The sequence below is a fragment of the Poecilia latipinna genome, unplaced genomic scaffold (genome assembly GCF_001443285.1).
Source record: "Poecilia latipinna isolate Pla-1442-1.1 unplaced genomic scaffold, P_latipinna-1.0 Scaffold239, whole genome shotgun sequence".
Classification (NCBI taxonomy): domain Eukaryota; kingdom Metazoa; phylum Chordata; class Actinopteri; order Cyprinodontiformes; family Poeciliidae; genus Poecilia; species Poecilia latipinna.
In genome coordinates this window covers 202381-218287 of record NW_015112855.1, presented here as the reverse complement: position 1 = coordinate 218287, position 15907 = coordinate 202381, and the positions used below count along the sequence as shown (strand labels likewise).

General features: G+C 39.6%; 1 protein-coding gene across 3 annotated transcripts in view; it reads left to right on the top strand.

Moving 5' to 3' along the window:
* Window positions 1–15907, top strand: part of celsr3 (cadherin, EGF LAG seven-pass G-type receptor 3) — a 120954-nt gene that overhangs the window by 54731 nt on the left and 50316 nt on the right. For 2 of the 3 annotated variants that reach the window (XM_015032401.1, XM_015032399.1), the window contains exons 4-14: window positions 893–1115; window positions 3411–3526; window positions 3956–4044; window positions 4355–4369; window positions 4732–4889; window positions 7935–8098; window positions 9717–9842; window positions 10641–10810; window positions 12725–12910; window positions 14737–14847; window positions 14979–15147. In XM_015032401.1, coding sequence (XP_014887887.1) covers window positions 893–1115; window positions 3411–3526; window positions 3956–4044; window positions 4355–4369; window positions 4732–4889; window positions 7935–8098; window positions 9717–9842; window positions 10641–10810; window positions 12725–12910; window positions 14737–14847; window positions 14979–15147 — 1527 coding nt within the window. The remainder of the gene's footprint in view (window positions 1–892; window positions 1116–3410; window positions 3527–3955; window positions 4045–4354; window positions 4370–4731; window positions 4890–7934; window positions 8099–9716; window positions 9843–10640; window positions 10811–12724; window positions 12911–14736; window positions 14848–14978; window positions 15148–15907) is intronic. The other variant, XM_015032400.1, reaches the window with a different exon arrangement.

Genomic DNA, 15907 nt, shown 5'->3' with positions numbered 1-15907 from the left:
CTGTCACCCTTCTGTTTGATAACAGGAACACATATTAACCAAGTGGGCTCTTCTTTTCTCCAATTAGTGCTTCCTCCACATGGCAAAACCAGCAGGTGAACTCTTGTAAATAGCTTTACCTTCATTTTCCCCAATTAGTAAAATAAATGTTAACTGTTTGGTGTGGAGAAAAAAACCAACCTGGTTTATCACTGCTTGAATTAAGAACTTTTTAAAAAGCCTGTGTTTCCTCTCCTTACCATAAACCCTCAGTGCCTTTCGTTAAGGATTTCTACATGACTGGTCAGAACTGGTTTTTGAAGAGACAAGCCCTGACTTTACTTTACTGTGTTTTTTGTTCATGTCTTTCAAAATGAAACATATTAAAGTTTCTTTGCACAAAATTAAAAAAAGAAATGGTTGAAATAAATCATTAGGAGCCCATAATAAATCCATTAACTATTCCCCTGAAGAGTGTGACTAAACTTCTGAAAGGTAGTATATAATAATCCAGCTACACGTTTTTCAGGATTAGAATACATTTAATCTGCTATTCTGACCCTTTCTGATGCATTTTCCCTGAGCACTCACTTAGTGCCTCATCAGCCTCATTTTAAAGAGTATTTAATCTGAGTCACAAGTTTTAACCAGAATGTTTGCCCGTCTGAACGATGCTCGCCTAAAGCATCTGCTTTCACTGGCTTGTTTTTTTGTTGTTGTTTTTTTTATCCCACTTTAAAGAAATATTTCCTGAAAAGGATCTCTGTATTTCAGGGTGTTTGTTCCTTTTTTTTTTTTAAACATCTGATAACTCCAAGAACTGTTTTTCAGCAAATCTGTACTTTCTAGAGGTTTAATTTCAGCTGTTTCATTCGTTAACATGTAAACTGATGATTTACTTTCCTTTCTTCAGGTGACCGATGTGAGTTGGACCGGAGGCAGGGTCGGTGCGTGCCCGGCGTGTGTCGTAACGGAGGGACGTGTCGGGAGCTTTCCGGCGGAGGTTTCCGCTGCGAGTGTCCGCCGGGAGGCTACGAGCGGCCGTACTGCACCGTCACCGCCAGGTCCTTCCCACCCAAATCCTTCGCCATGTTCCGGGGCCTCAGGCAGAGATTTCACCTCTCCATTTCACTGAGGTCAGTAGAGTTTAAAGCGCACAATTAGAAAGTCTTTCTTTGTAGCTTGTCTCCTGTCTGCTCCCGTACCTCATCATCCAGCCTCCGTCAGACTGAGATGCAGAAGTATTCGTCTTTGATTCTGGCTTCCCTCACAGAGCATCTTCTCTTTAATGTATTTATTTCATCGGTATGTGAGATCAATCTTGTCACTCATCTTTGCCGACTTCCTCCATTGAGGAGGGACGTTTCTCCACACACTTCTCTTTCATCTGCCAATTTGCTGGTTTCAGTAGCGTCTCCTTGGCCTCCTGTCCTTAAAATTTATGTTCTTATCTTACATCTCATTCCCGTTTTTGTCTCCTGTCCTTTAGGCTTAAACATGGGTGACCTCATTCTTTTCATGTCAAATCAGGAAAATAAAAAGCTTGGTTATCAGAGCTGATAAGTTGTGTTTTTTTTTTGTTTTTTTTCATGACATTAGACATAAACATCCAACTTATTTAATTACCAAAGGCTAATAAAAGGATTTGTTTTTGCTTCTGTGAAGTAAATGCATGCATATATAAAGGCTTATGAGCTTGCCAGAACATTGTTTACTAATAAGCTACCAATTAACTATAGTTTCCAGTCTTGCTCTGTCTGCTTTTGATTAACTCTAATAATATGCTACGACCCCCACGCTCATTTGTCTGCAGCCTCTTAACATGCCGATTGGTTCTCCAAGGGAGATCTCAAGGAGTGGCCATGCAGGATTATGGGATGGTTGCCATGGGTGAAGTCATCTAACGATAGTTGCTAAGGTGATGTTGCCCGTGGGGTTGTTGCTGGCCTGATACGGCCACCATTAGTGGCTTCTGGGAGACGTCAGTCGTTGGTGCCTTAAAGCGCTGCGTCTGATTTGTTCTATTGATTTGTGGCGTCCATTTGTGTTGCGGTGATAAGTGGAGGAATGAAGTTAAGGGTTAACAGGGGCTCTTTCTTAAGGAGAGACTTAATTTATGAGCTTTTAACAAATCTGTTAACGTTACTCCTTTATAGAAGGTGGACCGATTGATGCTGGCCGCTCCTAGCTCTGCTGCAATAAGCGATAAATCAATTCATCGCATGATAAATTTAAAACAGGCGCAATAATTTCCGCTTGCACGATTAATCGTTTTTCTCTTTTCTCTCTCTCTACTAAAAACTGGATGACAAAAGTCTTCAGTTGTGAAATAGTTTTTGTCCTGCTCGCCTATACGCAGGTGCCCTGAAACATCCAATTAAGAGCCTAGAAACGGACGGCACAGTCGTAGTTTCTAAGTTTCTTCGACTTTCTGTGTTTTGTCACATAGGTTAGATCTTTGTTTACAACTACAAAGGTTCTTGTATTTGTAACCCACTGTGTTAAAGTATTGATAATTATTAAGCTGCTGAATTGAGATATGAAAACACAACGTTTTACCCTGAGGTAGAAACATATTTACAGCCCAGTTGGGGAAAAATGTGAGTCTACAAGCTGTTTTTGTTTTGTTTTGTTTTTTTCCAGACATTTTTCATTTCTTCAGCTCTGCTTGAAGTCACAGCCGACTGACGAGTTGAACCAGTTTTAGGAAAAGGAATTATAACGACGACATAATATTTATTCATGCAGTTTTATCGCTAGTGGGAATAAGTCACTTGGTTTTGATGAGGAGTTCAAATAATGAATTTCCCCCAACAGTAATTACGCTATCTAGAAGATGTAAAGCAAGCTCCTTTGCATATGTTTGCTCCCTCTAGTTGTGTGCATCTCTGATACATTAACTCTGCAGACAAAGGTCAGGATGTTCCCTTTTTTTATCCTGCTGTTTCTGGAGGCATGTAGAGATTTGATCTGCATGCATTAAAAGATGGCACAATGACACGTCGGATGCACAAGGATGAGACTGGAGTTCATGTAGATGAGAAACTGTCCCCAGATAAGGTTTTATGACGGATTATCTTACGTTCCATGGAAAGCTTTTCTTCTCTGTAGATTTCTACACATTGCAGCTTTTCTGTACTGTAAGAAAACATTAACAAGGATTTGTAATTATATAAAGTTTAACCTTCTAGACTTTATGGTTTGTTCAGCCGTATCACACATTAATTATCTCTTAGCTTGAACACAACCGAAGCTGACCTTTAACATTGGTGGAGTTAAAAATGTATTGTCATGGGACGATTGGGTTGTATCCATTTAACCTTCCTGATGGTTCGTAAAACTATGATAATGCCTGTTAGCTAATACTTATTGGATGAATCGTATGTGTGTGTGTGTGTGTGTGTGTGTGTGTGTGTGTGTGTCTTGTCCAGTTTTGCCACTCTGGAGAAGAGCGGCCTTCTCTTCTACAACGGACGTTTCAATGAGAAACACGATTTCATCGCGCTGGAGATCCAAGAAGGACAAGTGGTCTTCAAATATTCCACAGGTACAGAGGAGTGAGGCTCTGCTCAACACTGTCTGTGTTCCCAGAAGGAAGCTTTACGAGAGTGTAAATATAGCACATACGTCTACTGTATTTTTCTCATAAAGCTGTAATTTTTGTTCATGCCTCATGAACATGCTCAGGCTGTTGGAAAGGAATTTCCCTGCAGGGACGATAATATCTAATTATCTGTCTCCTTGTGCCTCCAGGGAGGAAACGCTTTGACTCAAAACAAAGAGAGTAATGTTGTTGAGTGAAAATTCATTTATTTTGCACATGGAGTCGCATAGATCGCTGTATTTATTTTAATCGGGACGTAGAGCAGGCCGCATTCCTGCGTCGCTCTCGAAAGTAAAGCGTTTCTGTGACAAACAGGCACAACCACGATGCCGCCTGCTCGGGTTTAACACGTCTTTCTCCGTCCGCCTCCAGGTGAGTCGTCCACTCAGGTGAGCCCCTTCCTGCTCGGCGGCGTGAGCGACGGAAACTGGCACACGGTTCACATCCACTACTACAACAAGGTGGGTTTGCCGCGTCGCCGCCACTCCCTGTGAACCTCCACAGTTTTCATCCCTCGACTTTGATCTCCGATTCCTGTCGGATGGCATAACGCCTCAGTTCGCATTTCGCTTGTTGTTCGTGCTTCTGATATGTTGGCAGAAAAGTTTTTGGTGCTGACGGAGCACTTTGGTTTGAGACGATTTGTTTCTGCGAGTGCTTATTTTTTTTATGTGGGCGTTTGCTTGTCCCCATTATTCTCCTGCATATTTGCTGCTCATCTCTTTTAATTTTCTACATTTTTTTTTTATTTGTTTGTTTCATTGTCTTCAGCCGGCTACACGCTATGTGAGTATGAATGTGTGTCATGATGCACAAAAACATCCCTCTTCCTTTCAAGCTGCCATTCTTTCCCTTTTTAAAACTAAAAACCTGATGAAAAGATTAGAAATATCTTCTGCCTGCTGTTCCTTGTTTTTGCTAAATATCTGCTTTCACTTCTTGTCACACTAACTATGATTCCCCCCACCTTTTTTTTTTTTTTTATTAACATTTATTACTGTAGCACGGTGTTTCTCAGTCGTGGTTCTTAGATTTAACAAGCAAAAGCTGTTCTCTGTCCTGCATGTCATCCTAACTCATCTAGTTTCATTCTCTTCTAACTCTTTGGATTGCGTCTTAATCCTGCGTATGTAAATGTATGTGTTCAGCCCAGACGCAGTTTGATCGGAGAAGCCCAGGGTCCGTCTGACGAGAAGATGGCCGTGGTGAGCATCGACGACTGCGACACGGCTCTCTCACTTCGCTTCGGCACGCAGCTTGGAAACTATAGCTGTGCTGCACAGGGCAAACAGACCAGCAGCAAGAAGTGAGTTTTATTTAGTATTTAGATTCTCGGTTTCCATTCAGTTTCTCTCTCCTTATTCTTCCTTCTCCCGGCTCTGATTCTCTCCCAGCTGTCCTGCATATATTGATTTTACTCACCTGGTTTTAATGCCACAATCACATCTCCACTCTTTTGGTAAATTGTTCAAGTCCCAGTGGAAACATGCAAAAAGCTCCTCAGCGCCTGTTGGTTTGATTTCTGTAAACCAAGTGTAGATATTTCTGTTAATTATTGAGAAGGGTACACGTAATTTTAGATTTTTGTGAAATATCAACACAAAAGAAAAATAACTTTTCAAATTGATGTTTGTCTCGTTTCATTTCACAAACATTTTATTTGAATGCAATAATCTTATTTATTAATCTGTTTGGAGTAAATTCACTATATTCAGAAGTTGCTTTTAATAAATGAATTTCTGCTCTTTGGTTATGTTTAGTTTCATGCTGTTCTTGATCCATTCACTGTTTTTTGTTTTTTTTTTAATGGAACCACAGGCAGATGTAAAATGTGATCAATAGTGAGGATTTCCGCCAGAAAACAAAAACCAAAGTTTTTACTTGTGAAAACATTCAGGAGTCAACTGATGCACATTAAATTGATCTGAACTGGAATCACAATCAACTCAACAGTTTTTGGACTAAGAAATAAAAACTAAGAGTCTGGACTAAATGAAAACTGGTCACAGTTTGAAACCTTTATATATATCTGTTTTTAAAAAGACGTGCTCTCCTCCGTACTACCTTGATTTAAACCTCAGCTGTGTAGGAACAGATTTTATTTCTGGTGCACTTACTGAAAACCTCTTAATTTGCCGCCAACCCTGCGCTGTCAGTGGTGTTTGCACAAGAGGTGGCGGTGGCGTCGCACAGATAGCTTTCATTAAATATAATCTAGGACTGATCAGGGGCTCAGTGTTTATACAGAGGTAATTTCCACAAAGTAAAAATCCAATAAAGTTGACTGGTGTCAGCCCAGCTGGCAGTGGGCCACTAGATTAGTTTTAAAACGACTCAGAATGTATTTTGGTATTTGTTTAGGCAAATTTTAGGCATTTATTGATTTACTGTTTTATGGTGTGCTGGAAAACAATATTTCCTAGCAACTTAAAAAAAAAAACTCAATCGTGAATTTCACAAAACTGGAAAAGCTTCTCATCACTGGTGCGAATTACTGCAATTGCTTGGTATTATTTTGTTTCACCTAAAAACCTACTAAAGTTTCTAATTCAGGTTAGCGAGCACATTACCCTCTTTCTTAGCAAACAAAAACCGGAGAAGTAAAATAATCCAGCTCAGATTTACTCTGTCTAATCTGTTAAAATCCTGCTCTGAAGCCAGTCAGAAAGGATTCCCAGGTCTAATCTTCGCAAAGAGGCGACTGAGGGAATTTTGGGGGAAACTGAAGCAGTAAAAGCGATACTGAAGCAAAGGGATTTCCTTATTAATTGTCTGTCTGAATATTTCTTTTCATACCTATATATCAATGCTCTACATCGTTAGTTCTGCGAACTCACGAAACCCCTTGGAAAAGTATTCACCAGTGTCTCCAAATGCAGTCTAAATTGGTAAATACTGTCAAACATTTCAGTAAACATTGTTGAACAAACAGCTTCGTGAAGACTGTAGAGGAGTTTTTAAATTGATAAAAAAAAAAAAAAAAAACAATACACCAAGCTTTCAGCATCTCACAGGACAAATAGAAAAGTGTGGCACCAGTGCAAACTACCAACACACTGCTGTTCTTTTAAAATGAGAGACTGCAAAACAAGAAGCAGCCAAGAGGTCCACAATGACTCTGGAGGAGCCGCAGAGATCCACAGCTCAGGTGTGAGAATATTTGAACGCAACATATAAACTTCCATCTTTAGTAAAAAAAAACCAAACACTACACACTCCATCCAAAACGTTCACAGAGTGAAAACGTTCAAGGGGAATAAATACATTTTTAAGGAACTGCAGTCTGTTTTATGAATATATGTAATAAGATGCACCAACAGGTGCATAAAACCCAGACAGTTTATGCAGGATCAGTGGCTCAGAAGGCATCATGCCACAGTGTGAATCTCTGTCCTCTGATCAAGCTCACTGTGTCCTGTCGGCTCTGGCTGAACGCAGGAGGAAGAGGAGACCGATCAAAGACGAAGGCCGGAGACTCACTTCACTTCAACGCGTTTTTTTTCTTTTCCATTTATCCATTACCAGCTCAGCCTCCTCTGATGCAGACTCCACATCCTTTGCTAATGACTCTTTCTGTTGATATTTGCTCCAGCTGTTACTTCAGCTCTCGTGTGTTTGACTCTGTGGTATCGTTTGTCTTCTTGCTTTTATAAAACATTCTCCGCTGTCTGTTTCCTGGCGTTCAGCACTTCTGGTCGTAGTTCTGAGGAAGGATGAAAGCTCATTCTTCAGTAAAGATAAACATGTTGAACAGACAGCATTTTCTCAGAGCTGCCATCAGCATCTTCATCTTGTCTTTACGCTTTCCCTCTGTCATTATTTAATCTTTTGTCTCTCTCTCTCTCTCTCTCTGTATCTCTCTCTCTCTCTCTTTCTCCTGTCCCGTTCACAGAGATCATTTTCTCTTATCTTGCTATGTTTTGATGTCCACTAACATCTACAGTACTTCATGTTTGACTTCTTCCTGTTTCCTGCAGCGCTCCAGAGATTTGCTGTAACTCATGTTTAATCTTTTGTATGTTCACCATCTGCTTTCTGTTCTGCCTCAACTTCTCTAACACGTCTCCTCCTTGGTGACCCGAACTTTTCTCCAAAAAACATCCCGGCCTTTTACATCCATCTCTCCTGAACTCTAAATCTGGTTGCTTTTAATGTTCACCTTTGATGTCACATTTAATCTGTTGAGTATGTAAATCCTTTTCTCACATATGCACCTTTCCACTTATCAGGTTCCTGGTTTTTTTTGTTTTTGTTTGTTTCATTCGTCTCCCCCCTCTCTTTAATTCTGTTTTATTCCCTTTTACTCATATTTTCTTTCTTTTTAATCCCCCTCTTGTTTCTTGTTTCTTAGGTCTCTGGATCTGACTGGCCCTTTATTTCTGGGTGGAGTCCCCAATGTGCCTGACAACTTTCCCTTTGGCAGCAGGGAGTTTATCGGTTGCATGAAAGACCTGCACATTGACAGCAAGGCGCTGGATCTGGCTGGATTTATCGCAAACAACGGGACACTTCCAGGTCAGCGCAGCTACTGCAATATATTGCCTTGATGCATGAATTAATGTTAAGAAATGTAATAGATTCTCAGCTGTTTTTAATAAACAAATGACAGATGTAGGTTATTGTAATAGTTTATTTATTACAATCTTCTTTTGAAGAAAACAGCACATAGAATAATCCTATCTAGTTTATTTGCCTTCAGATTTGCATTCTGTGACATCACCATGAATTGAAATATAGCATGACTAACAATCTTAAAGCCCAGAATTTAATTACATTAAAGGATAAGGCCTCATATCCCTTATTTTGTTTAGTCTTATGCATACAGTGACTCATAGTATTTATGCCATTCAAGATGCAAAGCATAAGAGAGCGTATTTGTCATTTGTGTCATTAAGAAAAGAAAACCGGTTTGTAACTGTAGAATTATGCTTTGCTAGGTCTTTCTTTTTATTGTATTTTTAAACCCTAGAGTGAAGAAATTACCATATATGTATAGGTATAATTTTAAAACTTTAGCACAGCACACAAGCCGCTGCTCAGATACATAAATAATCAGTTCAGTATGACCAATATTTGGCACTATGGCTAAGTCAGCATGTTTTGGTCTTTACCCTGGATAAAGACCAAAAGCCTTCTAATAAAATCCCCACCAAGAGTTTGAGCAGGAATGGCATAGAAATGTCCTAATTGTATCAAAAGACGAAAACAAATTCGGTAAACAAGGCCAATTATTTGACTCTTGAAAAACTGACAAAGCTACATGCTAGCAAATTTTCTTTGCTAGCTAATTAGTTTTTTTTTTTTATATATAAAAGCTGTTCTTTTTCAAAAACGAATCACATTTAAAAACATCCATCCATCCATTTTCTTTACACCCTTGTCCCTTAGTGGGATCAGAGGGGTTACTGGTGCCTATCTCCAGCTAATGTTCCAGGTGAGAGGCGGGGTCACCCTGGACAGGTTGCCAGTCAACACAGAGACACACAACCATGCACACACACTAAGGGGCCATTTGGAGAGGCCAATTAACCTAACAGTCATGTTTTTGGACTGTGGGAGGAAACCGGAGTACCTGGAGAAAACCCATGCATGCACAGGGAGAACATGCAAACTCCATGCAGAAAGACCGGGGCTGGGAATTGAACCCAGAACCTTCTTGCTGCAAGGCAACAGCTCTACCAACTGCGCCACTGTGTAGCCCACATTGAAAAACATTGAACAGAAATACTGCTGCATTGCAGTAACATTTAAACAGATTGAAAAAGTAAAATCCAAAGAAAAAGTTTAACAGAACATCTAAAAGGTTACAAAAGGTCAATCGTATTCAACTGTAGAAGGCTACAAAGAAAACGTTATTTTCCTTTATTTCAAACTCTTTATAGCAAACACTTATTAAACAAACACATCCATCAACATATTGATGTAATGATTTCAGCATAATTACAAAAAATAACAGTAACCTCATTTTCTTAATCTTAACGTCGTCTGAAATGTAAAGATTAGTTATCAAGACTTCTTTAAACAACTAAAACAAAACATACTAATACCTAATAATCTGCTCTGCTGCATGTGCTGCATTTCCCTGCAGGCAGTTTTTAAGGCAACCTTTTCTTATTTGTGTTGTTGTTTGCAGGTTGCAGTGCCAAACATCCGTTCTGCAAGTCCAACCCGTGTCAGAATGGGGGAACCTGCCGGGTGAGCTGGGAGACCTTCTCCTGTGATTGTCCTCTAGGTTATGGAGGGAAGGACTGCAGCTACAGTAAGAGCCTTGATCTGTCTGTAACCTCTTACGTATGTATGGTGGCACATGTTGTGTTAATAATCATTAATCTACAGTAATGTTAGCCTTTCTGTGAAACAGTAAATCAAGTAATGGCTGTAATCACTTGATCATGTTTAAGTTGAGGTGTGAATGCGGAGACTTTCCTTCCTCGGCTGCACGTTCGGCTCAGGACATTCGTTCGTTGGTGTTTTCCTTTGTTCTTGCTCATTTTTTCCTGCAGAGCTATTATTTCACATTCACAGCTGAGGGCTTTCAGAAAATGTAAGGATTGAGAAGAACCATGTTCATCTGTAGAGTTAGGCCTGGTGATGTTTAATCATGTGGATGTAATTAAGGCAAAAAAGGACAATCAAAAACTGCTGGGTATCTAGAAGTATCTTTGAAAACTACCTAAACTTTTCCTTTGAGATATGCACTCTGGACGTTTGGCTTTATTTATTGGGCTATAATTGGACAAAGATAAACACAGGCTGATTTCCCCTATGGTTGGACAATGTTTTTGCTCAGGTGGATGCCAACTGGGTATTAATCAGTTGTTTTTACTGACACTTCTTGATTGTGAGTTAAAACATCCAACCCTAAAGGGAAATCATTTAGTAAAGCTGTCTTTTTTATCACTTAAAGATTAATAAAATCTTCATTTTTACCATCGCTATTATGTTTTATTACCCTACAGCACACCTGTTTAATAATTTACGACATGTTCATGCAGATCATTTGATGGTGTAAAATGTAGTGGTTTATATTCCCACTTTTCGCCTCAATCCCCTGCAGCCATGCCACACCCACATCGCTTCCTCGGGAACAGCGCCCTCTGGTGGGACCTGAAGAATGACGTGACCATCTCCACGCCCTGGTACCTGGGTTTGGTGTTCAGAACCAGAGCAAGAGACGGGACGCTGCTGCAGGCCCAGGCTGGTCAGTACACCAGTCTGCTGTTCCAGGTGGGTGCAGACGCACACGTGCGCATGGTTTGTTTCTATTGATGTTTTAATAAAAGCCAAAGTTTACCAGAAACAGCATGACTAGTATGAGAACATGTTTGAGGGTGTATCCAAACAATTATTATGTACAATCTGCCCACAAAGACGAACCTCTGTTTAAATCACTTTGAGCCATTTCCATAAGCCAAACACTCACATTGACAATGAATATGTGTACTTGCTAAAGTAGTGCTGCATCAGAGCAGTATGGAGTGAAAGCTGGTTGATTCCCCACTGCACACCTACTCAGCTCTTTGCCTCTGTGACAACCTCCCTCAGTGGATTTTAAAGCCACAACATCATACCTTCTGCTTTTACACGGATCAGACCGAAACGACCAAAAAGCTTTACGGTTTAAGTTGTTTTTTCTTCGGTTCATGAAGAAAAAAGCTTCCCAGATAGCAAAATATGAGCGAACAAAGGTTGAAATAGGGTTAGGCAGAAATATGAAGTCCATGCTGAAGCCTGAAATTTAAATTATACAGAAAGTGGTCGATGACTTACATGTTGACTCACCGTTCAACCATAACTGATATTATATCGATGCTGATTCAACTATCATACAAATTTTGCCCTACATGCACATTTTAGATTATTTTATATTGAATCAATTTTGATTTATTCTTCATCTAAATGGTAAACTCATGTATATTTGTGTAATTTCTAGCATAATTGTTTGATTTTGTGCCACTTTTTAAATGGCATTCATATTGCTAGACAGACGTTAAAGCATCAACAAGTAAAAGAACAAAAATTAAAAGTTTACAACCTGGAATATTTCCCAAACATCCCAGATCAACAACCTATGGAAAGATTCTGGATCTTTGCAACCCTGGTCCAGACAGAATAAAAACAGTGAATGAACCTTTTAGCAGAAGCTAGGAAGAGGACGGTATCTTTAGCGTTTTTAGCTAATGGTTAGCCAAGTGTGGTAAATCTATTGCGGTCTGTGAAACTGTCACAAAGTTCTTTGTCTACTGAATACACAAAGTATTACACAACACTTTGTGTGATAAACACAGAGGCTTCATCTGTCTTTATGTAGCTAAGAGCTCTTAGCTAAGCCAACAGGAAGTCTTCACTGGATAACTCCCCCAGCAGAACAAGGCTACTCAAGAACTACTTCCTTTCCTTCAAAATAAGAGTCATGCATCGTCATGTGTTCTGCCCAAAATACTTTAATAGACTCACTTCACTTTGACAGGAAATATAATGGAACATAACATATAAAATAAATATACAGTAATGGTGTATTTTAATATTGTAAGCGATTTGTTTACATCCCAATTAGACATCTTTACTGTACTGAACATTGGTGTGAACATTTATGTATTGAGAACGTTTGTGATAATTTCTGTGGCTAGTTAGCAATGTTTTTTTTTGTCCTCTATATGAGAATATATTCTCTCATGAATGCTGTAACATAAATAATATCCTAATTTCCTTGTTTGTCTCTTTAGCAGTTTGTCTTGAAGCTGTTTTAGACTAAATCCTGCCAGAGGGCACACGATGTAAAATACCGTTTGGAGGCGGTTGAATGTGTTAGCTGCAGTTGCACTGAAAGTGATAACACTTCACTGTCAGAATCATTCAATGGTGATCTATTTAGGTTTTAATTCTGAATTGTATACTGCTGAGAAATGTACTCTAATGACAGCTTTTTCCATCTTGTAAAGCAAAAAAAAAAAATAAAAAATATCCTTACATTTTCTGAATCTTGGCAGGAGCGTCATTAGATTTCATGCTCTTGTTTTCACACACGATCAGGCTCACAAGATCAGACGCCACATTCACACGGGATCCGTTTCTTTTGTTTTGTCCTCACCCGTTCTTGTGTTTGACTTTTCTGTTTTACCGTTCCCTCTTACGTCGCAGGTGATAAACGGTCAGCTGATGTTCTCAGTGACCCGCGGCGCCACCAGACCTGTGCGCTTGCGATTGGATCAGGTTCAAGTGGCCGATGGCCGGTGGCACGACCTCCAGCTGGAACTGCGAGACGTCCGCAGCGGCCGCGAGACGCGCTACGTCGCCACGCTGCGGCTCGACTTTGGACTCTATCAGGTAAATCGTCAACATAGAAACCTCTAACTGAGTGGCGTCAAGATGGATAGCAACAATATTTTTGAGCATTTTTTTTTTTAGATACTCTGAATTTCTGTCTGTAGCTTTTCAAAATAAATAAACAATATCCAGTGGTGTTTCAAAATCTGTGATTCAACCGTTATTAATTTTTGTCATTCCGCCCTGCTGGCGTATAAATCGTAGTTAAATAGAAATGTTTGCAGCATGCACAGATTTTCTACATCCCTGCACAGAATCACAGTCCCCCAAGATGTGGGACACTAATCCCAGTTTGCCTAATCTCTGCCGGATTACTGTGTCAGATTATGATGGATGATTTCTATTCAATGTGTGTATCTGCATGGGTTTGTGTTCAGCGTGGGGCAGCCCGTAAGTGCAGAGAGAAGAGATACGCTTCATCATTTTTGGCTTGTCTGACGTCGAATAAACACTTGTTTCATGTTGCTGGGATTCAGAAATGATCCTTGGTTACGTAACGCCTTTCATCTTTGCTGTTGTTATTTCAGATGTTCCTCAAAGTGTATGAAAAAAAAAAACACGCAGGTTAGATGTTGCAGAAAGCATTTGTAGATTTGAAACATTTCTGGAGAAAATTAAACGCTGAATATTTCTGAAAGGTTGTTGCATTCTTGCAGGGATTACAAGATGCATGCGAGCGTCTTCCCTTGTAACAGTAATGAGTGGATCTCGTTGATTTCATGTTCATTCTTCCTGAGAGTTGCTCACCTCGTCAGCTTTGCCTCCGGGTTGTCATCCGAGTACTGACCTCGCTTCAGTGTCTTACTGAAATTTGGAAAAAGAGAGTCGGTCATGTTTTCAGAGGAAGATTATTGTCCCTTCATTGAATTGCTGTATGTTGTTTTGCAGTTAGATCTTTAAACTTTTATATATTTGATTAAAATTTTGCATGATAGACAATTTTTAATAGTGTGCCTGGAATGCGTCTTGTGCATTTGGTTTTTGTCCTCTTTTCTTCCTGTAATGTTGTTACAGGAAGTAACATTTCTTTTAAGTCATACCTGACATATATAGCATAGCATTTTTATAACAACTGAAAGTAACAATGATCGTGCTATAAAGTGGCACTATGTACCTGGAAAACCCAAGTAGCAAATAAATGCACCTTTGTTTAATTTAATTTCCGTATAAATACAGACAGCTGCTGTGTTAAAGCTTCATATTGTTCAGTGAACCAGTCAAGAGGCAAATCTGGTAAATCTGGAGGAACTACAGAAATCCAAAGGTCAGATGCCAAACACTGTTAACAGGATGAATATTAGTCAAACGCTCCACTAATCTGGCCTTAATGGAAGAACGGCAACCAGCCGAAACATCAAGCCAGAGCTACAATAAGGTGTTTTAGATCAAAGACTGTTCACTCTTAATCCAGTCTGACATACACTGTGTTGCAAAGCAGAATGGGGGGAAAAATGTCTCCTTATGTGCAGAGCTTGTCAAGATGAACCCCAATAGACTTAAAGCTGTAACTACTGTAGGTTTTATGAAGTGACAGTCGGGCTGAATATAAATTGAAGCTTTTGTGATTTTATCTGAAAAAATGTCAAAAAATGTGCAAACATTCCCCTCTTTACAATTATGCACTACTTAAAAAAATGACTGTGGTTCTAGTGTGAAAAAAGTTAAATAGTCAAAGTGTTATGAACATTTTAATCTTTAAATTCTTACTTTGAGACTTATGCAGATTATTTGATTTTCTTTTAGACATTTTTAAATAAGTAATAAAGGCAGCCGCGGTCTTATCAAACTAACCCTTTCAGCTCTGTGTCTTTGCTTCCCCCCATTAGGGAACAGTGATTGTGGGAAATGACATTCATGGCTTGAAAGTGAAACACCTGCACGTCGGAGGAGTGCTGGGCTCTGGGGAGGTCCAGAACGGGATAAAAGGATGCATACAGGTGAAGATTAATGCGCTGAATTTTTAAAGTTTCGGCAGATGAGTAGATGGAAGCTTTCAACGTCAGAGGAAATCAGTCACTTCTCAGCTATTTCTTACCTCACTTCGACACCATCCTTGCTTCGCCTGCAGGGAGTTCGTCTGGGCGTGAGGCCGGATGCCCCCGCCCTCCCGCGCCCATCCAGGGTTGTCAAGGTGGAGACCGGCTGTAATGTCGGAAACCCCTGTGTCTCGTCTCCTTGTCCAGCTCACAGCCGCTGCACCGACGTCTGGGAGCGCCACACCTGCATCTGTGAACCAGGTCAGGACACACGCAGTTGGTTTTCTGCTTTAAGTGGCCGTACGTATCAGTCTGCTGATGACAATGTGATAATACTGAAACATTTTGTCTTGGGCTGGTGTAGGCTCAGTTAACTCTAACTAAGCCATCTGCTTAATTTCATTTGTAAATATGAAGAATATTATTATTGCATTGCTTTGCCTTTTGATTTATGGTTTACTAAGTTTTGATTCAAGATTTTACTGGTCAACCGTAAGCGTAAACTAACACTGATATTTTTCAAGAATAAGTTTTCTGCTTTGAATATTTTATGACATTGACGTGCGAACACTTTGTAGAAAACGCAGCTCAAGGTCTTCGTAGTGAAGACCTGGATCCTTTACTTCTAGCACTCAATGTGTGTGAAACACAGCAGCAACCATCATGTTTTATTTTATGTTTTTTACCCTATTTTGAACATTTAAAAAGACTTCTTGCTAAGAAATGTTTAATATAATATAATAAAGTTTGGTTGAAACTTTATTATATTAAGACAAGACAGCATAAATGTTGTTCTTTATTTTGGCTTCTTTTTTTTACTTTGTTTTGTGTAAAGATGCAGAAGCTGGAAATTGGGTTACCTACATTAATTTATTTTGATGAGATTCTCTTTTCGTCTTGAATCGACTATTCAGACATCTCCTGGTAACCACATTATTTTTATACACTGCCCTAAAAAATAAAGGGAACTCTCAAATAACACATCCTAGATCTGAATGAATGAAATATTCTCATTGAATAC